The 26,016-nt window shown below is 36.7% G+C and overlaps 1 protein-coding gene across 6 annotated transcripts; it reads left to right on the top strand.

Moving 5' to 3' along the window:
* The first annotated feature begins 611 nt into the window (after nucleotides 1-611).
* RUG1 (Regulator of chromosome condensation (RCC1) family protein) lies at nucleotides 612-21,746 on the top strand. Of its 6 annotated transcripts, none has more exons than XM_039027643.2 (15): nucleotides 612-1,142; nucleotides 1,248-1,420; nucleotides 5,353-5,428; nucleotides 9,312-9,371; nucleotides 9,838-9,939; nucleotides 10,053-10,146; nucleotides 10,465-10,507; nucleotides 10,581-10,626; nucleotides 10,716-10,762; nucleotides 10,861-10,963; nucleotides 11,582-11,636; nucleotides 11,727-11,793; nucleotides 12,097-12,133; nucleotides 20,146-20,225; nucleotides 21,375-21,746. In XM_039027643.2, exons 2-15 carry the CDS (start codon nucleotides 1,319-1,321, stop codon nucleotides 21,492-21,494), a joined length of 1,032 nt encoding a protein of 343 aa, XP_038883571.1. In that variant the 5' UTR covers nucleotides 612-1,142; nucleotides 1,248-1,318; the 3' UTR covers nucleotides 21,495-21,746. The 6 variants fall into 6 exon arrangements, with proteins under 6 accessions (XP_038883571.1, XP_038883567.1, XP_090168345.1 ...); XM_039027639.2 differs by having other exon boundaries at nucleotides 630-1,142; nucleotides 1,344-1,420; XM_090312219.1 differs by lacking the exon at nucleotides 21,375-21,746 and adding an exon at nucleotides 19,280-19,360 and having other exon boundaries at nucleotides 630-1,142; nucleotides 1,344-1,420; nucleotides 20,146-20,226.
* The last annotated feature ends 4,270 nt before the right edge of the window (nucleotides 21,747-26,016 follow it).

Raw genomic sequence — 26,016 nt, 5'->3', positions numbered from 1 at the left:
ATGTTTTCAAATATTACATAATTCTAATGAAATAGAGGAATTTAAAATTATGGCTCAAGTTTTTTTTTTTTTTAAAAAAGATAGTTTGTACACTGATTCAACAATAGTAGAAAAAATAGACATTACTATTTCTAAAATCATTTCACTGGATTTAGAAAAAGGTAAATCCATATTCCACAAATTGGTAAAAAAAGACTATTTAATAGTTGGTTTTATGATTTAAATTGTAAGATTTTGGTTTTTTGAAGATTAATATTTAAGTGTCATCCTTTATATCTAAATCAATGTCAATAGTTTCATCTGATGACACTAATCCTTTAAGTTATTTTTAATTTTTACGGTAATTAATGATTAAGTTGGATTTTTGAATGAGATAATCACTTCTATTTGAGTGTTTAAAAAAATTGAATTCAAAATTTTGTGTTATGTATATGAATACTTTGTAGAGAATTTGTTATGTTTTGAGAAGAAAAAAGAATTAAAAGATTTTTTTTAAAAATTTTTTTCTTAAAAAAATTAAAAAAATGTGTATAGTTGAAAATTAAAATCAACAATAGAAAAAAAAAAATCAATTTTATTTAAAAAACAGAACCAAATATTATAATTTCACTCAATCCTACCCACCATATACACAGACAATTGGATGATTTGTCATTTCCCATCTAAACTAACCGACTCTGGCTCCCCTGCTTAAGACGTAGCACAATTCCCTGCCACCGATCAAAACCCATTTCTTAAGTTCCACGTTTCTTCGCTTCCCACTCTCAATCGATAATTCTCGAAATCCGAAACTCCAATCCAAAAAAATCCATATGAATGCCGGGCAGTTGTTCATCTTGATCTTCACAATCACCGCAACAGTTTCCTCACAGAAATCGATTTAAGCAAACCTATGCTTACCAGAAGGCGTTTAACGGAATTCATATTCGGTTTCAATTCGGAAACCTGGAATAGAAGAATAACCCGATGGTTGTCCAGCAATTCAGGGAAGATATTTGCAGCAGTATGGGGTAATGGCGATTTCGGGAGGCTGGGGCTTGGAAATTTGGATTCTCAATGGAGCCCTGTCGCCTGTTCTGCCTTTGATCGCGAAATGCTCAAGGATATTGCTTGTGGCGGTGCTCACACTCTGTTCTTGACAGGTTCTAAACTTCTCTTTGTAATTTTGCGGCTTGGTTTACGGGATTTGTAGTGTTATGTATCTGTATCTATTTGAGGGACATTGTGTTACGTTTCGAGTCCCGCAGATTTTGAGAGCAATCTCCTATGTATTGTTGGTGAAATTGTGAAGATGTAAGCTGAGTTCGAGTAAAAGCTCATGAATTATCCCCCTCCTTTGGCAGAATCTGGACGAGTTTATGCTACCGGTCTTAATAATTTTGGGCAGCTGGGAATATCAGATGAAAAAAGCTTTTGTACGGTAAGTTATCTCATACTCCATCATCATTATATACATGTGATAATTTTTGGTCGCTACATTTTGTATTGTAATTTTTGGATTCTCTGAATTTTTCTTTTTTCTTTACAAATGGGTGTAGCCCTAATATATACAATGGTAAGAGCCAAATATGGTAAAAATAATCAATGATAAAAAAATGGAAATAAAGAAATAATTTTACAGAGAAAGAATGAATGTTAATTACAAGAAATAATATTCCAAAGAAATAAGGGAAAGGAGAGGACTTTCCATATTCAACACCCCCCTCAAGTTGGATTGTATATATTGATTAAGTCCAGTTTGGCTTTTAAGACTTCAAAAGTGTTCTTGAATTGGACTTTTGTAAGTACGTCAGCAATATGCATCTTGTTGGGTATGTAGTTAAGGGAGACACTTTTGTTTTCTATTTTCTCTTTAATAAAGTGTCGATCAATATCTACATGTTTTATGCGATCATGATGGATCGGATCTTTGGCGATACTTATAGTAGTTTGATTGTTACAGTGTACCTCCATTGGTTCTTCTAATGTGATTTTAAGTTCTAATAAGATACTTTTGAGTCAGGTTCCTTCACATATTCCTTCAGCTAGTGTTCTTAGTTTAGCTTCAGCACTACTCCTAGATACGACAGGTTGTTTCTTGCTTCGCCAAGTGACTAGGTTTCCCCAAACAAAGGTACAGTATCCAGTTGTTGATTTTCTGTCTATTTTTGAGCTCGGGCAATTAGCATCTGTGAAGACTTCAATGTTTCTTTTCCTAGATTTCTTGCACTGCAAAACAAATATCAGGTCTAGTGTGAGTTAGGTAAATTAGTTTTCCGATTAGTCTTTGATACCGATCCTTAGCATTATCAGTGTGAAGGATTTGGGTTTTTGTGTTAAAGAGATTGAGAATCACGACATACATATTTTGAAATATCACAGTAATCTCAGATTTTTCTTTCATTAAAAATACCCAAATAAGTCTAGCATGGTCATCAATAAAGGAAACAAACCATTTAGCTCCTGTTATATTCTGAACTCTACTAGGCCCTAAACATTACTATGCATCATAGAAAAAGGATGAGAGAGTTTATAAGTGCTTACCGAATACGAAGATTGAGCCAACTTTGCCATTTCATAGGACTCACATTGAAAAACCTGAGAACTTTTATTAAAAATATATGGAAAAATTTGTTTCAAATATAGAAAATTGGGATGTCCTAAACGATTATGCCATAATATTATTGTACTATCATAATTGTCTTTATAAACAACAAAAGTAAATTTGCTAAGACCTAACTCCTTGACTTGAGACTTGGAAGCATTCAGTATTTAAAGACCTGAGGATTCCTTAGCATTGCCAATCGTCTTCCCCGAATTCAAATCCTGAAATATGCAATTATGTGAGTAGAAAGTCGCAATACACTTTTTCATAAGTGTTAGTTTGCTGAAGAAGATTGCATCTAAGGTTTGGGACATGTAACACATTTTTCTAAAATAAAATCTTTAAAGATAAAAATATTGCCAGTTCCCATCACTTTAGATAGGTACCATGACTGCTACAATGGGCATAATTAGTTAAAAGTGAGATACCACTTGTCATGTGGTCTGATGCTCCGAAATCAATAATTCAAATACTACAATTTTCTTTGGTTGCATTAAGGGCACAAAGGAAGTTACCAGATTGTGCAACTGTAGTCACACTTGTTTCTGATGTTTTTTTGAGTAGATTTGGGTTGACCAAAAAGTTTTTGGAGAAGATCCAACTGCTCCTTAGTAAATACATTTTTTTTGGGGTTGATGTTTCCTTCAGTTGTTGCACTTGTTTCTGATGTTTTTTGATAGATTTGGGTTGACCAAAGAGTTTTTGGAGAATATTCAATTATTGCTTAGTAAACACATTATTTTTGGGGGTGATGTTTCCTTCTGTTGTTGCGCTTGTTTGGTAGGCCTTTCCATGTCTATCCCCCGTTCCTTTGTTTGGTTTCCAATCTGGAGGTTTACCATGAATATCCCAACACACTTCTTTAGTGTGTCATGGTTTTCTATAATGCTCACACCATGGTCTTGGTTTTCATTGCTGATTATCAGTTCCTGTGTAGCTTTGATTTCAATTGTAACGGTTATCATGAGTATTTATACATACTTCATTACCAAGATTTCGAGCAGTTAAAGTTGATCCTTCAGGTTCAGAGCTTGTAGGCACTCCTAACATCAGTTTCTTCCTACTTTCTTGTCTTCTTACTTCTGCAAAAACTTCTCATATCTTAGGTGAGGGTTTAATAGCTAAGATTCTACCACGTATTTCATCTAATTCTTTATTAAGGCCAAGAAGAAATTTGAACACTCGTTTCTTCTCAACTATCTTTTTTGTATGTGGCTCCATCTGCAGTGCATTCCCACTTGTGGCTTTCAAATATATTAAGTTGTTGGCAAATACGAGACAGTTGAGTGGAGTGGTGAGTAACTTGCATGTCCCCTTGCCATGTCTCGTGATTTTGCCTTCAATTTCAAATGATTCCGCTATATTTTCTTGGTTGGAATAGGTTTCACAAGCTGCTTCCCAAATTTCGCTTGCAGTTGAGAAAAGTAGAAATCCTTCACCAATTTCTGTCGTCATGGAGTTGATTAGCCATGACGTAACCATATTATTTTCAGTTTTCCATGTCTTGTATTTCAGATCAGCTTGGTCTGGGATGATAATCTTTATGAACATCATAATAGATTGTGATCCAGGGAGATAATTCCTTCCATTTAGTTTGTGATTAGAAATTGGAAGTATGGTCCCTTCTATACGGTTAAAATTCACATATGCCATGAAATATTAGAATGTTACATTCTGTAGAGGAAGATATTTAGCACTTACCCAAATATTTCTTGTGCTAAAGGAAAATTAGAAAGACAAGTTTTGAAGAAGCTATCAGACCCAAAGACAAAGCTTGAGGAGAAAAGACCCGATTTGAAGGAAAAAATACTCGAGTAAAATAGCTCATACTCGAGCTATTTGAAGAAAAAATACGCAAGTAGTAAAATAGCTCAGACCCGATTTAAAAAAAAAAAACAAGTAACTGCGGATGGATATGCCTGACCCGGTTGGAAACACCTAACCCGATTGACCCACGATCAAGACCCTTGCTCAGCCGCGATTCCCCACGATCAAGACCCTTGCTCAGCCGCGATTCACCCACGATCAAAACCCTTGCTCAGCTGTGACTTTGCTTAGACGCGAGTTAGCCCACGATTGTTGGCTGATTTGTTGCAGACGTGAAGTACAAGATTTCGATTGTCGTGAATTTCCTATCTACTTCAATCTTGAAGTACACAGGATGCTGTGGTTGGCTTCTGACACGAAGCTGGCAGATCTACTATTTGGATGATTCTCGTGAAGGTTATAGATGGAGGTTTTCTGATGCACACCTTCAAACTAATTAGCCGATTTACTATGTCGATTGAAGCTTCAATGCTCTGTTTTTCTTTGCTAGGATTTCGGACGTGAAACCTATGGAAGATAATTCACAGACCACGCTATGATACCATATTGTAATTTTTGAACTCTCTGAATTCTTCTTATTTCTTTACAAATGGGTGGTGTAGCCCTAATATATACAATGATAAGAGCCAAATGTGGCAAAGAACGGTAAAAAAAATGGAAATGAGGAAAGAATATTACAGAGAGAATGTATGTTGATTACAAAAAATAATATTCCAAAGAAATAAGGGAAAGGAGAATACTTTCCATATTCAACATTTGCACAATTTGAAGAAGCAATCGATCCTACCGTTTTTGTATGAGTTTTTCCTTCCCATCTTTCTTCCTACTGTGGAGTCCTCTAGTTGCCATCTCATGTTTTTGGGTCTTACTTGTATTTCACTTTTTAAATTTTTGTATAAAGACACGTTAATTATCACTCATTAGATGGCATCTTGATGCAGGAGCCTGTTGAGGTTAGCATTCAGAAAGAAGCTGTGCATATTTCAGCCGGTTATAATCACTCTTGTGTTGTTACAGGTTTGTCCTGCAGTTCGCTTGATTTCTTTGAGTGGGTGACTAAAATTGAACTGTTAACTTCGTTTAGAAGTAATTTAATTTCTAGTGGTTAGCTAAAGCCCCTAATTTGTAACTTGTTAAAGATAGAACAATAATGACTCAGCTTTATTGAATGGGAAAAATTATCGTAATTAGCTCTTTCTTGGGTAGTTTAGTTTTAAGAAAAGCTTCTACTTTTAAAGATATATATTAAAATTGGGAATTACTCTGGTATTTTATATCCTTTCTAGGTCCAAGTAGGCAGAATATCCTAATTTTAGGGACACACTTGTATTTTTGTACTTTAAATGGCTTTCTCTCACTCTGTCTCTCTCTCTCTCCGATGAAAGATATCTCATGTTTCCCCCTTGTAATTTACCTTACCAACGCAAAATTGTAATCTTTAAGAGTTGAAAAGGAAAAGAGAAAAATATGACTTCTTCTACTGAAGTCGTAATGAGGAATGAGTTTCTGAAAGATGGCTTTCTCTATTTTATTTGACATGAAAAATAAGTTCTGCATATTAATCATTCTTCTCCCCATTTAACTTAACTTTCAAAGTCTTTGTTCAGAAAAGGTCCTAATTTCAACTAGATTGCAAATAATATTGAACTTTATTCAGGTTAAAATATTTGGCACCAACGAAGTTAAAGAATTTCTTTGGAAGTTGATTTCTTTTTTTTTTTTTTCTTTTGGTTTGAACCAAAAAAAAAAAAAAAAAAAAAAAAAGAAACAAGAAAAAAAAGAAAAAAAGAAATGATTAGAAAAGAAAAGAAAAATGATGAGAAGTCAACTTGAAGCCATGGGCTTAAAAAACAAATCTCCCAATGGCCTCTAAAGCCTTCAATATAGTAAAAAAAAGGAAACATCGAAAAAGAAAAGAAACTATACTACTATAAAGTTTGCCTCAATCTCTATTTTTTAAATGATTATTTTTTTTTTGCTTCATATCAATGCTAAATGAACTCTTTTCCATCACTTGGCCTTTCAGTTGACTGCTTGATTTAGTTCCAAGAAGAAACTCAGAATTTTTTTTTTTTTTTTTTGAAAAGGAAACCAGTGACCAATGCTCAAAGTATATGAAAAGGAGCATTAAACATAAGACCTATGAATCAGGAGGTGCACCTGGGTATTTCAACTAGGTTGACACCCCCTTAGCGCCCTCATCATATCCTACAAACTAATCTCAAAGGAAAAGGTTCAATGCTAAAACACAGCTCTTACAGTGAAAACAAAAAATGAATAAAGATGCAATAAAGACAACTTCCCATCAAGAATACTACAAAACATCGAATTAAAAGGAAACAACCTAAAAGCATTAGGAAAACTATGCTGCAAAGAGAAAAGCCCATCATCTTCTAAAGAGGAGGAAAAATAAAAGCTCGCAAATTCAAATTTATCTCCTGGATTGAATAATCTGCAAAAGATCTTGATAAAGTGCACCAAGAAGAAATGTTCAGCCAAACGAACTCAAAACGATCTAACCAAGGGGAGGTTTTATTGTGGAAGACTCTTTGGTTTCTTTCAAACCATAATTCAGCTAACAAGGCTTTTATGCATTGCTCCAAATCAATTTAGGACCTCTCTTAAGGGCTGGCTCCACTAGTAACTGCAAAACATTGCTCCTAAAATCACTACCAAAAACCCAACAAAGATTAAAAATAATGAATAAACGGAAACCAATACTTCTTAGCATAAACGCAATAAAAAAGAAGATTCTGTAAGTCTTCATGGTTATCCAAGCACAGTGGGCAAATGTGAGGTGATAGGCAGTGATAGGGGAGCTTCCTTTGCATGACAGTGGCACAATTTAAGTTCCCAAACAGCATGATCCATATAGTGATATTCACTCTCCGAGGACTTTTTGCTTTCCAAAGTTCCTTCTCTAAATGCTTGTCTATCGGAGAGGCCTTGGATAAATGATTAACAAGAGATTTAACTGTGAGAACTCCACTTGCTTCCAATGATCAATATCTTTCATCCGGAATGCTAGAGATTTTTCTGTCCACAAGACAGCCCATAAGAGTCTGGAAATCAATAATTTCTTCATGTCAGAAAGAAAATTGACCATGAGGAAGTAAATAAGTACCATTGATCAGATACAGAGCCTTTAGGCATAATTGCAAGCTTAAAAAGCCGTGGAAATTTGATGTTATTGGATATTTATCCCGCCAAGGATCAGACCAAAAGGCTGTTCTACTCCCATTTCCAACCTTAAACAGAGCCAGATCTTCAATTTTCGCCACTGACTTGAAATACTGACCCACGGACTTCTAAGGCTGGAATGTTCCTTTCCATTAGTGTGCCATTTGAAAGGGCTGCTCCCATGTATGCTGCGTATAACCTGGCACCAAAGAGAATCTGCCTCATTCATGAAACGCCAGCCCCATTTTGATAACAAAGCAAAATTTCTGGTCTTTAAACTCCCCAATCCAAGGCCCCCATCCTTTTGGTCTTTAACCACAATCTCCCATTTTACCAAGTGATTCAGCTTAAACCCTTTATTCCCTTCCCAAAAGAAATTTCTCATGGATCTTTCTAAGGATGCAGTTACCTTTTCCGGCATTAAAAAGGTAGACATATAGTAGGTGGGAAGATTGGACAGCACTGCTTTACAAGGTGTAATTCTGCCTCCACAGAAAAGGTTTTATCTCTTCCATTTATCTAATTTCCCTTGGACTTTATCAATGATAGGTTGCCAAAATGATACCTTTTTAGGGTATCCACTTAAGGGTAACCCGAGATACATCAATGGAAACTGGTCAATTTTACAATTCAGCGAGAAAGCAACTGCACAGAATTGTTTTCATCTATATTGATCCCACAAATGGCTGATTTCTCCCCATTAATCTTTTGACCGGAACACCATTCAAAGAGTTCTAATGTCCTTCGACGATTCTCTAGCATTTCATCATCATATTTACAAAAAAGAAGTGTATCATCAACAAATTGTAGAAGAGGAACATGAACCTTTTTTTTCCCACTATAAAACCTTCATACAACCCTCTCTTATGAAGTCTAAAAATAATACTGCACAATACTTCACTAACAAGGAGGAAAAGGAAGGGAGAAAGGAGATCCCCTTGCCTTAAGCCCCTAGAAGCAAAGATAGAAGAAACACAGAACTTGAGAGAGCCATAGGACTTTCTACAACTTTCTGCCCAAAATGGTTTCCACTTATTTACCCACTTGTTTTACTAAATGTAAGATTAGTTAACGTGCTTGACCTCAAGTTTTCATCCTAATATAATCTGAATTGCAATGAGGTATAGGTATAATTGGCTGATTATTTTCGTTGATCTGTTAATACAAAATATCATGTCTTGCTCATTTCCAAAATTTATATTGCATGCCTTCCAACAGCAAAGTAAGAGACTGTTTTTTTTCCTCCTTCCTGTGGTCTTCTTTCAATAAAAACATCTGCAGTTATAATCTTTCCACCATTTATGTAAACTGAAGAGACATTTTTGTGATTCCTATGATACATATATATCTTTATATTATTATTTGTTTTCTTTTGTATATTTCTGTATAATGTTAAAATGACATACCAAATTTAAAGAATTACTGTTACAGTTATTTTTTATTTATTTTTTTAAATGCTTTGATACCCTTCAGAAAAAAAATCATCAGGGTAAGGTATTATTGTACAATATGCACTTGAAATTCACTGTTATTTCTGGCATCGCCCTGGGTGTTAATCTTATGCAACCAACTCATTCTTCCATTATGTAACTGCTATTGGAAATTGAGAATACTATTAATTATTATTTTTATTTTTTGTATATAATTTCTCGAAAAGCGATTATACAACAACTTTTCTTTTTAGCTTGTTTTATTGATTCTACATTTTATTTCTTTATAGCTGATGGAGAACTGTATATGTGGGGGTTGAATTCATGTGGACAGCTTGGTCTTGGAAAAAGTAAGCACTAGATTCTGAAAATATTCTTCTTGCACTGTACATTTTTGCCAATCTAATGATCTCATTTGCAATTTAAGGTGTTTGTAGGAGTGGTGGTTAGACAATGGGCAATGAAAGAATTAAATGGTCTCATCTTGGTTGTTGTTAGGCCTCCAAGTGTTCTTACATATGCTAGAGAGGGTGGGAAGCGAATTGTGCACCTGAAAATTTGTTAGTGGGAAGGGGAATGTCGGACCTGTACATGGGAGTGAGTGAGGGTATTAATGTTAGAAAGAGATAGAGGGGATGTCTTTTGTGAAATGGAACAGTAGAGTATTGGGAGGGTTTACTAACAATCAGAATTGGCTGGGAGTTTTTTTTTTTTTTTTTTTTTTTTTTGTTAACTTGTTATTGTGTGTTCTTGTTATTTTAAAAAATAAATCAATAGAATGTGAGAAAGTGTCCTTACAGTTTTACTGTCATACAGGGTCAGCGAAAGCGGTACGCCTACCTACTAAAGTAGATAGCTTAGATGGTATAGTGATTAAGAGGGCTGCTTTGGGTTCCAATCATTCGATGGCTGTTGCTGGTATGAATATCCTACCACATTTCAGTTTAGTAGTTTTACCGTTTTTCATATTTTCTTAATGAACTTGGAATTTGTGATATTATATTTCTCTCGATGTTTATATTTTTCACCAGATGGAGGTGAAGTCTTTAGTTGGGGAGATGGACGGTCGGGTAGATTGGGTCATGGCCATGAGTCAACATTTTTGGGTTTTCTAAAAAGTACCAGGTACTTTAGTGGAATTATAGTTTCTTCATGAAGAAGTATTAATAGAAATAAAAATCATGGGGAACTGTTAGATTTATACCGATCTGCGATCTCCCTTTCCTTTATTCTTTAGCCCACAGAAAAATAAAATGACAATAAATTGGCATTTGACCAAACTCATCTTTTTAGCATTTTTTGAAATGTGTTTTTAGCATATCAATGTATGAAGCTATTACTTTGAATTTTCTTTGGATCTATATTACATTAACAACTAGATTCATATTGCATCCTAGCATTCTTTGTTTCTTGTGTTCTTATGACTTGTATATTCTTTTATAGTGAATATACACCCAGGCTAATTAAAGAACTTGAGGGGATTAAGGTAATGTTTCCATAGTGAGCTTCCATTTGTCTCCTGCAGGTTAACAATTTTTTAATCCTTTTTTTTTAATCAGGTTAAACACGTTGCAGCAGGGATGCTGCACTCCGCTTGCGTAGATGGTTGCTTCCATTTCATTCGTTTTTTCTTTTTATTGCAAATGTTGTTTCTTTTGGCATGTTGTTTTACTAATGCTTCAGAAATTTAGCAGAAAATGGAGCTGTTTACATATTTGGTGAAAGGGCAACAAACAGAGTGGCAAGTTCCAATTCCATATTTGAATTGTGTGTATGTGTCCAGTAAAGCTACATTTTGCATGATGTAATTGCATTTAAATTATGAATGGTATGATATAGAGCTTTGGTGAGGCAAACAAGGCAACAACACCATCAATGATCAGCACAATCTTAGACTGCGAAGAAGTTGCCTGTGGTGGTTATCACACGTGTGTCCTAACAAGTAACTTTATCCTTCTTATTATTTTGAGAATTGTAATTTTCCTGAAATGTAGTTTAATAAACCTCTGGAAAATCGGATATTAGCTGATTCTTGCGTCATTTGCAAAAGATTTTTGTTATCCCACTTGGCATTAGGACTTGGCTTTCCTCTGCATCTTTATGTAGTTTAATGTACTTGCTGACCTGTGCATTATATTTATGAATGACATTGTTAAAAGGTTTACATTGTGACTGTGATGTATAACTAAAGAATTTTTCGTTCATATGAGGAAATTATATATCAGAATAATTTTTAGCCAGTACGCAATCATATATGAATGTGGTCATAAATGAGTTAGTATAATTCATCTGATATATTTGCTTCATTTTTCTATGGTTTCCTTATGACATTTAACAATAAAACTGGAGCAGGGGTGTTTCTTTGTGTCAGTATGAACATGTTATTTGTCAGCCGTGGGCATGCAGGTTGATCTAATTTTCACAATGGGCTGCTGGCTACTCATATTTTGTTTTAATGATGGATGACTCTATATGATTTTTAAACCAAGACGTGTTTTATTTATTCATCAGAAAATTAAACATACCGACATCTTCAATTGTTTTTGTTTTTCTGTTACAGAAGGTGGGGACTTGTACAGTTGGGGTTCGAATGAGAACGGTTGTCTTGGGAATGGGTATTCCTCATTTCAATAATATTTTGTAGATAGGACTTTTTTTCTAAGTTTGAAGGTTCAGTACTGCATACCTGATATCTGGTTATTCAGGTCCACAAGTGTCTTTCATCTCCCTGAAAGAGTCGAAGGTCCCTTTTCAAAATCTCCCGTAAGCAAGGTTGGAGTTTAACGTTCTTACATCAGAATTACTCGAATGATTTGATCCATCCTTTTCCTTTTGGAGATAACTTCAAGTTTTTACAGTGTGAAGACTAATTCTTAGTTGCTTTCTCCCTTTAAATACTTTAGTATCTGAAAAGAGCAAAATAAAGAGAGTTAATTCATACATGAGAACAAACAACGGCAAAAAGTTTTTTTCTCTTAAGAAAAGGATTTATTTGTTATTGATTATTTTATTATATATTATGTTCATTTATTTTAATTCATTTTGTTCAATATGTTTAATAATCATGTTTCACAGATATCTTGCGGATGGAAACACACAGCAGCAATCTCAGGTAAGAATTGTCAAATGAAACTTGAGATATAAAGTTAAGCTTCAAATTTATTATTTCTTGAAGCCTTTCATATTAGGTGAGGTTTGCAGATTCTTCTGTACCCGTAGAGGAAAATGGTTTAAAAACTGAAAATTATCATTTGATCGGAGCAAGACTCATATTTTTGTTTATTTGTTTGTTTTTTTTTCCCTTTTTTCTTTTATAAGAAATGATCCAACACTTCCGTGGATAAAAGGCTAAAAAAGGGCCAGAACAGCCTAGCCTAGGAGACTGAGGGACAAAGCAGGTATCCTTTTCCCAAAAGTAGGAATTGCAAAAAGGTCCTCTAACCTTATATTCTGATCGTGTTAGCCACCTTGAAGAATTTGTTGGTATTCCAATGGAGGGGGTTCTCTTGTCGAGTTGGTAACACAACACGAAGGACAGTTTGAAGAAATTCAAGCTTCCTTAACCGCCTTCATGACCCAGATTGAGGAATGATATAGCATGATAACACATGATATTTCTACCCATTTATCTTTTGTTAAGGCTAACCTCGATATGTTAAAGAGAGTAATAGGTGAGATCTAGAATGAGATTCTACTAGTTAAGAGGGCTCTAGCAAGCATTCTAACTATGCAGAATGTGGGCTCAACTCAACCAAAGTCAAGATTTTTGAACCCTAAGCATTTAACGGTTCAAGAAAAGGAACTTATGGGTCATAGAAGAATACTCCGAAGTACCACCACACATCCCTGAGGATGGTAGAGTGGGAATGACAAGCATGTAGCTCTTTGAGACGCCACGTAATGGTGGCATACATGTTGTCAAAATGATGAGGATGCAAGATGATTGAGGATTTTGTTGGAATTTTTATATTTGTATATGAATATTTATTTTTTCTTAATTGTCTTTATTCTTTCCATATTTGTAAAAGGTCTTTCTCCTATATAAGAAGACCTAATATGTACATATTTAATAAGAGAAAAAGGAGAATAATATTTTAATTCCTCCAATTTCTACATGGTATCAGAGCAGGTAAATCTTGGTGGTTAAACAAAACCCTAGCCACTAACACCACCACCACGTAACCTTGGCTGCCGCACCTTTTCTTCCTCAATAGTAAAATCCTAGTGGCCCCTAAAAAACCCTAGCTGTTGCCTAATTATCTTCATTGTTGGAACCGTAGTTGTCAAGTGAAACGGCACACTCAACTTCCAACAATCTGGGGATAACTTCACTAGGGTATTATCATTGTAGCCCTAGGTTACCACTGCCGTTGCCGGTCATTTATCTCCGACGTCAGCGGCTAGTCTCTCAAAGCACCGCTGGATGCTGCCTCTCAGCTGCGGGTCACACTTGATTTCCCTCGATTCAGCACTATGTTTTTAGATCTCGTTGATCGTTCAAGAGCCGTCTCTGACGGCTGTCCAACTTCTGCCACCGACTAGACCGCATGTGCTGTTTATCTGTTCGTTAGTGTTAATCGTTGTGAAGCCCAGATCTGTCGATCTAGCCACCCATTCAAACACCCATCTGACATCCAGATCGTGAAGTTCCCTGTTTTTTGTGCATGACAACCAAATCTGGTGCCGCCAAGACCAGATCTGGAGCTGCCTTATCCTTCAAGCTCAACGTACTTCACTAGTTCTGTGACGGTTGGTTGATTTGCTTGCTCATCAGTATTGATCAAAAGAGGACTATCACGTGGGTCTTGCGTGATTTTTTGTTCCATGTATGCCTAGATTAACCCGCTTTGGTTCTAATTACAACAGATTTGGTTTGGTTCATATTCAATTTGATTCAGATTTGGTTAAGCATTTGGTCTGGTTTGGTCTACTAGTTTTATTTAAAATCTGGTTCATTTGGTTTGGTTCAAACTGGTTTGGGTTGCTTCTATTGGATTTGGTTTAGAAACTCTTTCTTTTTGGGTGGATTTCTACTATTTGTTAAATCTTCTACAAGAGCAAATTCATCAAATCCTACAACTGCCAACCACCAATTTTCCATCTAATAATTCATGTGTTTCTTTGACACATATAGGTCCCAAGACATTCTCGTGTAGTAATTCATCTCCATGGTTTATTGATTCTGGAGCTTCAGATCACATAACTAGTTCTTCTTTTAATTCGTACTCTCCATTATATTGCAATGTGAAAATTAGAATTGCCGATGGTCGTTTTTCTTCTGTTGCAGAAAAATGAACTATTAAATTGACTGAAAATACTTCTCTCCAGTCTGTCTTACATGTTCCAAAATTAGCCTGTAATCTTTTATCCGTTTCTAAACTTTCTAAAGATTCTAATTGTCGTGTTACATTCTTTGAATCTCATTGCATTTTTTAGGATCAGGATTTGGGAAGGATGATTGGGAGTGCTAGGATGCTTGATGGTCTCTACTACTTTGATGAATGTTCTTTTAGCAATAAAATAACTCAAGGTTTAGTAGTATCAGTTCTCTTTCTGTTAAAGAACAAGTTATATTGTGACATTATAGACTGGGGCATCCCAGTTTTTCTTATGTCAAATATTTATTTCCAAATTTATTTAAGGAAATTGATTGTTCATCTTGGGGATGGCAGAGACACTAGTGGAGATGGCAAATCTCCTCAGCAGACGATTGGAAATACGTGGTAGGGGCAGAGTTTTTATCGGCCTCTATCCTGTTATATACGTAAGAGGCAGCACAAGACGAGCGAATGTCTGAAACGAGCAGCCTTTAACGCTTTTCAAGCCTATTGGCGTCGACTCGAAAGGTAAAGCTATTCAGATAGAGGACGAGAATATACAAGTAGAGGAAGATGGAACCCCACGAGTTGGGGCCCTGAGATTTTTAGCTGCCCTCAAGAAGAGTATGAGAGAAACGAAGGAATCCCAAAAAGGCAGACTGATGTATGTAAATGCTTGAGTCAACCATAGAGTAGCCAAAAGCACCGTGGTTGACTCGGGAGCCACTCATAATTTTATGTCCGAAATAGAAGTCAAACGGTTGAATCTCCGTTGGGAAGGAGGCGCAGGTAAAATGAAAGTAGTGAACTCTGTTTGCCTATTATAGGAATGGTGAAAAGAACAGTCGTAAAGTTGGGGGATTGGAGTGACCCTGTCGATTTTGTGATCGTCAAAATGGATGACTTTGACGTGGTGTTGGATATGGAATTCTTGCTTGAACACAAGGTAATACCGGTACCCCTCACCAAGTGTTTAGTGACCATAGGGTCGATGGCCACCGTTGTACATGCCGGGATCAAACAGTCGAATGGGATAAGAATAATCTCGACCCTCAAGACATTCTGTGTGTCTTGGAAAAGTGTCGCGTTGTCGAGACGGACAATTTACATAAGTCCCTGCCTCCAAAGTGAAGGAGAAGGAAGCCCAGACGTAGAGAGTTCCTACCAGGGGACAAAGTTCGAGTAAGATTGTGCCAAAGACAGTTTTGATGCCGAAGCCAAAGAGAACGTCGCCTCGTGAGCAGTTGTAGAGGACCGGTGGAAGTCATAAAAAAGGTTGGGAAAGCTTCCTATCGGGCACAATTACCATTGTGGATGAAGATTCATCCTGTCATCCACGTAAGTAGATTGAAACTCTATCCCCCCGACCATGTCGATGAGCGACGTAGGGTGGTGACCTATTTGCCTGCCACGATGAAGAGAATGATAGAGGAAGAAGTTGATGAGAATCTTGCTGGAAGAAATGCAGAGTTGGAAGACCAGGATCAAGTTTGGAAGAATTCCTGGAGAAGTGGAAAAGCCTCTAAGACAGAGAAGTTTGTCGGGAGCGTGCGGAAGACCTTAAGGCAACTGCTCAACAATTTGCTGAGTTCGAGCAGAGTCGGTTGATGGGGACGTCAACCAATCGAGTGGGGGAGAATGTCATGGTCATGTTTGTCCAGGGTGTGTTGTCCATGGCCGCATGTCTGCCTCCACCTCTTATGCTTTCATCCTATGTATTTCCTTTTACTAGGTAGCTTACTTTCTATGTACTTTTCTTAGTGTGTGACTGCTCGCCCATTTCCATATGTAAGGGTGGCGGATGTGTTTTTGTTCAGAATGCACTATATGGGGTAAGACTAATCATCATATCCCCATACCAGTGAGTTGTATGCTATAAAGTCATGTTGTTGCTTATTGCTTTCTAGCTGTACGACTAATGTTCATTGTTTACACATGCTTTCAAACGTTTGCAAAAACCTTTTCCTCAAACCTTTTCCCAAGAACGGGGGTGGAGGTTGTGAGAAACGTCCATTGCGTCATCGGCTATTCGGATTTGGATTGGCTGACTTGTTCGAGGGCGAGAACAAGTGCGGCACAATCGCATCGAGACCCTTATGAAGGTGCGATTGTGACACCAGACACACGGGTGTTGGGCATCGCATGTAGGCTGGCATGAGCGTGCGCAATACTGTACGCACGGGTGCAAAGGTCTGTGCGGCAGATAGAGTGGCTGGCGGGCAGGTGCGTGCACAGACAATGTCAATAGGGAGCTGAGCGATCGGCGTGAACTGCTAAGGTCTGATCTCTTCTCCAAACTCGTGGGTCATTTCGGAGTAGGGAAGTGACCAAGTATGTTGTATGCTGAAGTGTTTGGAGTAGGGAAACGTGGAGTAAGGAACAAGTCAAGAGTTCCCAAGTTTGTAGGAACTTGAGTTGGTCCCTCACTATATTTAGCTTGAGGAAAACGTGGGCTAAATGAAAAGGAATTCTGGTTTGCTATTTTTAGGTTGCCCATTTTCCCAAGCTTCTCAACTACTCCTTCAAAGTAAGGAAGTAGATGTATGTAAAGTAGTACAAAAGGGGGTGTGTTCTCATTTGGGATCATCCCACTCCGTACACACAATTGAGTTGTAATAACTATTCTAGCGAGAATAAAGAAAAGCAAGGGTTGTCTGCCGCTTGGCCAACATATGCTTGTGTGCTTTGATAGTATTCGAGTTAAAGTGCCCAAAGTGATCCGAGGACGAGAGAAGGCTGTCTAGGAGTTGAGAACCTCTTAGGCCGCATGGTGGATAGGTAAAAATTTTAATTTCGATTTTTAACCCTCGCAGTTTTTATTCTTGTGGAGGATTAAAGTTGGTATCAAAGCGCGGTTCTTATTCTTGTGAAGGATAGAATGATAGAAGTATGTTGGTTAGGGATCCCAACACTAAAATCGTGGCTTAAAGATCGTTTGAATGCGTAGCATTTGTCTAAATTACTTCGCAATGGAGGATCAGGTGGGTAAAATACTGACTTTATTTTGTGTCTTCTTATAGATGGACGACTGGATGACATCAGTAATTGAAAGGCTGGAGAAGGAGTTCAACCAACTGAAGGGAAGGCTTAAGCAAGTAGAGGTCTTGAAAAGAGAAATCCATCGACAGGAAGTCGAGATATTGGAGCTGACCTTAGCTGAAGTAGTTGCATTGGTTGAGGCGTTGACCCATCAACTTATGATGGTGCAAGGGTAAGTGTGGGCCTCAACTTATGATGGTGCAAGGGTAAGTGTGGGCATATAAGGAGGCCGTACATGCCAAAGAGAATAAAAAACAACTTGAACAGGAAATTGACGAGGCATTTCAATTTCCATCGTACATACAAGAAAATGTTCACGTACTTGTCGCGGGTTGTGAAGCTTAGGCAGATATAGGGAGTAACAAATCTGAAATCATTGTATTAAGTGATTCAGATGGCGAGGAAATGGAAGAGGACCTTGAACTTGATCCTAAAGAGGAGGAGATTGTTGAGAGGATGTTCATACTGGGAGAGTGCTGCAGCAGTGTCTAGGACAGGTAACTCCAGGATTTTACCATGGAGGGAACAATTCATTCCACCCCTAGGTGAAAGGATTTTACTATGGTTGAGGGGATGCCCTGGACAGATCGCTGGGTCGGATGCCCACTGTAATGGCAAATCTTACTAGGCAACATCCAAGTTATTCAGCTACATTGTCCATCACAGAAAATGTCGTATTTGTTTTATTTTTGAAATGCTAAATATATACAACATAAATGAAACTGGGATAAACTTGTTTCTCAAATTTAGCTCTATTGTAAAAAAAATGTTTCTTAAGATTTAGAAACAAAAAATGAGAACAAAAAATGGGAACAGTTATTAAACAAGTCAGATTTTTGAAAAAGTGAGAAACAAAAATAGGAAGCAAGAAATAAGATCATTGTCAAAGGGGGCCCTACATGGCCTCTTCTCCCTTGCATATGAAACAACCTCCGTCAATTGAGTTTGATGAAGAAGAGTCGAGAACCCTTACCTTTACCTTTATCAGGTTCTCTTTTTGGAGAACCTCCAGCATCATTTATCTCGTGCTTTGGATTTCTTCCCATCGTCCTTTTCTTGAAGAAGATTAGTTGTTAAGTCTGTGGTCTACCAAAGCATCTGCCATTGCCAAAGTCGATAGTAAGTCCTTCACGTTCACTCTCCTCAGTTTGGCTTGCACCCACGGTATGCTATGGATTTCTAGCAGTCTGTCGATTGTGCTAATGCTTCCAAGTGCTGCTGTCCACAGAATAATATTCATCTTTTTAGCAGGATTTTTCTCCCAAATCAGATGACAGACTTGCTCCTCCAGAATTTTTTTATTTTCTTGCACGGTTACATTGGCTGATTCTGTTGGAGCATCCATGACTTGTCCAGCTTTGACACAATACAATTTGACGTTTGGTTAAGCCTTGCCAATTCCAGAAAAAACACACGTCACACACTCAGCTCTTTCAAGCAGATTTCTGCTAATTTTTAAATCCCAACCTTGCTCGACTGGGTTCCACAGCTCATGGAATTTGCTCTCCTTGGCCAACGAATTCTGATAATAGTAGGTAAGGCTGGTTTAAATTCCACGTCTCCTCCCAGAGGGTAATCTTGTTCGTCTCCCAATTTGTAGCCAATATTTGACCAGAAGAACGTGTTTGCTTAATTGCTTTAGCAATATCTTTCCACGGGCTGTCCACACCTTTCCATATCTAGAACAAGACTCAAATTTGCAATATGCTTAAACATATTATCAATTTGTGTTGAGTAAAAGAGAATTATATGAACATCAAATCTGCTGCTTTTTCGTGTAAAGCTATACCTATGGCAACATTCGTTGCTATTTCACTTTTAGTTCTTATTGGTTGATAATTTGGATATCAAATGCCCTGCTCCTTGTATTTTGTTCCTGATCCACCACACACGAATTCTAGGGGAGGCTCTATTCACCTCAATGCCAACTCTGGAAGACTACAAAAGTTTTAGTTTCATATAATCAAGATTTTAACTTGGAGGTTTGAACTTAGAACCTTGGAGGGCATCTCTACATATCTCATACCCTTGCCATTGTACATCCTATGTATGGGTATTGGTAATATATTTTGTTTGAGAGTTGTATTTTTTTGTCTATGCTTCAATCGCACTACAATTGTCTAGTAAATGTACTCACAAATGATACATCAAAATTCTTTTAATTTCATTCCTCTTTTATATCCTGTGTCTGCCTTGTACTCTTTTGATTCTGTTTCTAATCTCTGAACTGAATACATATCATAGTGATGGATTTAGGAAAAAGTGTATTTTAAACCATTTTTATCAAAAGAGTTTAAATAATAATGACTTCTTTGAAAAATGTATTTTTTTCTAGCCAATCCGAAGGGTCCTTAATTTTAGAAGAAATGGCATTGAAGAAAAAAGAATTAATTAAGTTGAATGAAGAAAGTATCATGAATTCATATTCATTAGCTTGGCTCTTATCTAATTGATAAGATATTATCATCTTTAACCTACAATGCGATTAAGTTCGATTTTCATGCTGAATTCAAAAGAACTGAATCTTGATACTCAAATCTACAGGTTTCAAATGAACCTAGACAGAAATTTGTTTACTTAGTACTTGTGTGCATGTCTCTGTTTTCACCTTTGTGATGCATGCTCCTCATTGGCATTTGATTTAAAATAACAAACAGAGTAAAGAATAAAGAAACGGAAATGATAAAAGTAACAAAAGTTCAAGATACTTAAACGGCTGTGTAAAATATTGTGTATTTAAAATTTACGAAGTTTGTGCTTGAATCAGGTGGCGCTATATTCACATGGGGCTGGGGAGGGTCTCACGGAACGTTTTCTGTGGATGGCCATTCTTCTGGGGGTCAGCTGGTGTGCTTCTCGTTTTCTAGTCCTTTCTTTTAGTTTTCACTGCCTTGTTATATCTCTGCTGCTCAATGAATCTGGATTTACTACTGCATTTGTTTGCACTTAGTCGGCATTTGAATATGAATGCCTGAAATCTACGGGTTTTTTTATTTTTTTCCTTCTTCCATGCATTTGCTTTATGATTTTGATAGTCTACTTGGATTCTTCCTCTGTGGAAAACTCTCGAGCATATACCAACCGAATAAATGCATAACTTCACCCTTTCTTCCTCACTCTATTTATAACAAATTACCAAAACTTCTCTAACTAATTACTTATTATTATTATTTTTTAATGTAGGTAATGCATGAATAAAACAAAGAAATAGATTAAAGCCCAAACAAAAATGAGGCCCTTCATAATATTTCTAACCAATTACAAATATGTTCCTAATCCTAATTCTATCCTTAACAAATCAATTTCAGTGGAGTTGATTCATAGTAATAAACTATCCTCCTCCTCCTCCTCCTCTTTTTTACTTTTATCAAACTGGACCTTGAAATTAAGTTAGGTCTTGCACTCTTTACTTGAATGGTTGGTTGTTGCAATCTTTATTTTTTTTTTTTTAAAAAAGATTTAGTATGAAGGATCATTAAAAAGAAGTTATGATGTTCGTTCAATAAATTATAAAAATTTGTCTAGTTTGAGATTGATGAAACTTTAAGGAAATATAATACTAGAATTTTTTATTTTATTTTATTTTTACTTGTGAGTTTTTGGATATTGATTCGGTTGTTGATCAGTATTTATTGACTGGGCTCAATGTTATGCAATGATATTAGTGAGTTGGAAAAAGTTTTACCTTACTTTTTGTTAAAATTTGTGGATAAATGTAATGAAAATTAAACAGAAGGTAAAAATTCCAACAGTTCTATAAGTTGGGTTAGTTTCAATGAAATTGAAAGTTCAGTTGTAAAGTTCTACACCTTATCAGGTTTGAGGTAAAAATGCAGTTCATCTCATGAAGAATAATTCATTACACAACATAAAATGTTTCGTATCAGTTATATAGACTGTATTCTAACTTTCCCTACAAATATTTCGGTTTGGACTAGATTTAGGAATGTTCAGTGAATGTGGCATGTATCCATAAAGGATCTGTTTTAACTCTAGGGGCATGGAAGTGATGTTGACTACGTGAAACCGACAATGATCGACCTCGGAGAAAATGTGAAGGCAGTGCAAGTCTCCTGTGGTTTCAACCATACCGGTGCAATACTCGAGTACAAGTGAGTTTCTGAACTTTTGACCACGAGATACATCCAAGTATGTAGTAATCGATGCAAGGCGTGTTCATTAATTTTCAGTCCAAAGTCATCACAATATATGTCATTCATATAATTGCATCATTTACTAGTAAGGAAAATAAATTGTAAACTGTATATGATATGCCACTGGTGTCACAGAAATAATTATGGACTTGGGAGATGGTGCCCTGAAAATATTTATTCAACATTCAATTTAGAATGGTTCTTTGCAGCTCAAGTTGATGATGTTTTATACTCATTTGATTCTGCATTTTTCCTTCTGTGTACACCTCAATGATCTTGGTAATGTTTTTTTATATTCACTTTCTTAAGATCTCTGAAATGGTAAATTGATTTGTTTATTTGAAAACCCAAGAAAGGAAAAAATGTTTCTATATTTTGCTTGTTTATTGTAGAACTCTTAGGTTTGAGAAAGAATCAGAATGCTTTATTCATTCACCAAAGATATGAATATATACCAGTGTACAAAGCATAGAAAAGGAAAATATCACAAAATATTTACAAGAATGGAAAATCCTAATTATAGAATTATAACACTTCCCCTTAAGTTGGAGCATATATGTTAATCATGCCCAACTTGTTACATAGATAATCTATACGTCTTCCATCCAATGCTTTCGTGAAGATATCTCCTAATTGTTCTCAGTCTTCACATATCCTGTAGATACCAACCCTTGTTGAATTTTCTCACGTACAAAATGGCAATCAACTTCAATATATTTAGTCCTTTCATGAAATACTGGATTAGACGCAATATGAAGTGCTGCTTGATTATCACATCACAACTTTGTCGGTGTGGTGATTTCAAATCCCAACTCAACAAGAAGTTCATATATCCAAATCAATTCACGCACAAATTGTGCCATTGCTCTACATTCTGATTCTGCACTTGAACGTGACACCACATTTTGCTTCTTACTCTTCCAAGAAAACAAATTACCACCAACAAAAACACAATACCCTGATGTTGATCTTCTGTCTTCTTTAGATCCTGCCCAATTAGCGTCTGAGAAACAATCAATATTAGTATGACCATAATCCTTATATAATAAACCACACCCGGGAGCAGCTTTCAAATAACAAAGAATCTGTTCCAATGCAGCCCAATGATCAACTGTAGGGCATGACATGTACTCACAATACTTACTGAATAGGCTATGTCGGGTCGAGTCACTTTAAGGTAATTAAGTTTTCCCACTAACCTCTTATATCTTTCAGGATCTTTTAGCAATTCTCCATCTTTTGTGAGCTATAAGTTGGGCATCATTGGGGTATTACATGGCTTAGCCCCTAGCTTTCCTGTTTCAGCCAACAAGTCAAGTACATATTTTCTTTGTGATAATAGAATTCCTTTCTTGCTTCTTATTACCTCAATTCCTAAGAAGTATTTCAACATGCCTAAATCTTTTGTATGGAATTGACTATGAAGAAAGGTCTTTAGAGACTGGATACCTGAAGCATCATCACCAGTAATCACAATATCATCCACATATACAACTAACAAGATGACACCACTCTCAGATCTCTTAAAAAAGACTGAATGATCTGACCTACTCTTCCGCATTCCAAAACTTTCAATCACCTGACTAAATTTACCAAACCAAGCTCGTGGGCTCTACTTTAATCCATACAAGGATTTACGAAGGCGACACATCGTTCCATTCTCCCCCTGAGCAACAAACCCTAGTGGTTGCTCCATATACACCTCTTCTTGAAGATCACCATGAAGAAATGCATTTTTAATATCAAGCTGATGTAAAGGCCAATGATTGATTGAAGCTAATGAAATAAACAACCTCACAGATGTCATTTTTGCTACAGGAGAAAAAGTATCGGTATAGTCAACGCCATAAGTTTGTGCGTAGCCTTTCGCTACGAGGCGTGCTTTTAACCGAGCAACAGAACCACCAGGATTGACTTTAACTGCAAACACCCATTTGCAATTGATAGCTTTCTTTCTTGTAGGGAGAGAAACTAAATCCCAAGTACAATTATCATCTAAGGCAGTCATCTCCTCCACCATTGCGACACACCATCCAGGATGAGACAAAGCCTCATGAACAGTTTTAGGGATGGATACAGACAAAATCGAATTTGTTTCTTCGTCTTTACAAACAAAAAAAATAGGCTCTAAGGATGCAATGAATGAACATGTGGAAGGTGAAAAATGGTTATACGAAACAAAAGAGGAAATAGGATGAGCACATGTACGCTTACCTTTACGAAGAGCAATAGGGAGATCATCACTCGTTTTTGGATCCACTGACGAAGAAGACTTTGGTATAGGACATGAAACTGAAGGAAGTTGTTGTCGAGTATAGACCTTAACGATGGGTGGAAGAGTAGAGGTAGCCACAGGTAGAAATGAATCAGGAAGAGGATCGGAGGGAGAAGTAACTGTGTAGACAAGGAAATCATCCTCTACTTCCTTATGCTCCCCCTGACTCTTATTTGGAAAGAATGATGGTGATGAAAAAAATGGAGTATGTTAAAAAAAAGTGATTTCAGGAGAGACGAAATATTTATTTAGACTAGGACAATAACACCGATACCCCTTTTGGACACGGGAATAACCAAGGAAAACACATTTTAAGGACTTTGGATCCAACTTGGTATGCTGAGGCTGAACATCCTGAACAAAACAGGTACAACCAAATATTTTGGGTGGAATGGGAAACAAATTTTGCTTGGGGCATAAAGTACGAAAAGGTATCTCACCCTTAAGAATGGAAGAAGGCATGCGATTTATTAAGAAACAAGCTGTGGAAACAACATCAGCCCAAAAGGATTTTGGAACATGCATTTGAAACATCAAAGTTATGGCTGTCTCAAGGAGATGACGATTCTTTCGTTCTGCAACTCCATTTTGGGATGGAGTATCGACACAAGAAGATTGATGAAGAATGCCATGGGCATCTAAATAAGACTTGAGTGTATGAGAGAAATATTCCTTAGCATTATCACTCCGTAGGATTTTAAGAGCACCACTAAACAGAGTTTGGATTTCAGCATGGAAGTTACGAAAATGAGAAAGTAACTCAGAACAACTTTTCATTAAATATAACCACGTAACACGAGAATAGTCATCGATAAATGTAACAAAATACCGAAACCCTCCTTTGGACTCAACAGGATAAGGACCCCAAACATCAGAATGGACTAATTCAAAAGGAGTACTAGCTCGTTTATTGACTCGAGGATACAAACTCAAATGATGAAATTTAGCAAACTGACATGACTCACAATCTAAAGAAGACAGATGTTGAAGTTGTGGACGAAGACTCTTCAACACAGAGATAGACGGATTACCCAAACGACAATGCTCTTCAAAGGGAGACGACACATTTGAGCATGTGATGGCCGTAGGTATTTGTGGTTCAAAGATGTAAAGACCTCCAAATTCACGCCCTTTACCAATAGTCTGTTTCGTCATAAGATCCTGAAATAAGCAATAACAAGGAAAAAATGAGACATAACAATGAAGATCACGAGTGAGTTTACTGACTGAAATCACATTAAAAGAGAAATGTGGTAAATTTAAAACTGATGACAAAGAAATTGATTCAGTAAGATGGACGGTTCCTGATCCTAAAACAGGAGTGGAGGTTCCATCAGTTATAGTGACATTAGGTGAAGAGGTAGATGTATAAAGGTTAGAGAATAAACTGGGGTTACCTGTCATATGGTCTGTAGCGCTAGAGTCAATGACCCATTTTGACGTGGAGGAAAGAAGGCATTTAGAAATGTTACCTGTCTCTGCGATGGCCGTAATGGGAGTAGAAGATGATGCCTTCAATGACTCTTGATACTGCTGAAATTTAGCAAACTCCTCTGCAGAAATCGTAATTGACTTGTCAAGATTATCAGGAGTAGAGGCGACATGTGCAGAGGGTGATGGCATCCTTTGACCCTTATTCAACAATTTTCTGCATTCACGCTTCGTATGGCCAGGTTAGCAAACAATACCTCCTGGATTTGATCTTTGATTATTTGGATGACCTTTGAAGCTATTTGATTCAACCCCCTTATTACCTCTATAATCATTTGTGCGCCCAATCAAAGCACTGCTAGAATCAGATGTTGTAACTGCTTGTGTCTTTTCAGTACGAAGTATTCGAGTGTAAGCTTCTTCCAACGAGGAGATATTTGAGCTTGACAACACTTGATCTTTGGCCATCTCATATTTAGGTGCAAGGCCTACTAAAAAGCTCATGATAAACAACTTTTCACGTTGAGCCATTAGAACTTTTGGATCCGTGTTGATTGGCATCAAGGCATTGAATTCCGCGCATGTATTTTTAACCTCCATAAAGTATCTTGTAAGAGATTTTTCTCCTTGATCAGTTTGATATAGAGTCTTACAAACATCAAACACTCTATTAATATTCTCTTTCCCAGGAAATCTAGATATTCCAATAGTTCCTTGACTGATTCGCAGTGATTTACTAGTTCAACAATTTCACGGTCAATAGAATTCTTGATTTGTA

The sequence above is a fragment of the Benincasa hispida genome, chromosome 3, assembly GCF_027475165.1.
Source record: "Benincasa hispida cultivar pf3 chromosome 3, pf3_genome.v1.1, whole genome shotgun sequence".
Taxonomy (NCBI): Eukaryota; Viridiplantae; Streptophyta; class Magnoliopsida; order Cucurbitales; family Cucurbitaceae; genus Benincasa; species Benincasa hispida.
The sequence above is the reverse complement of the archived record's forward strand: the minus strand, read 5'-3'. Positions and strand labels throughout refer to the sequence as shown.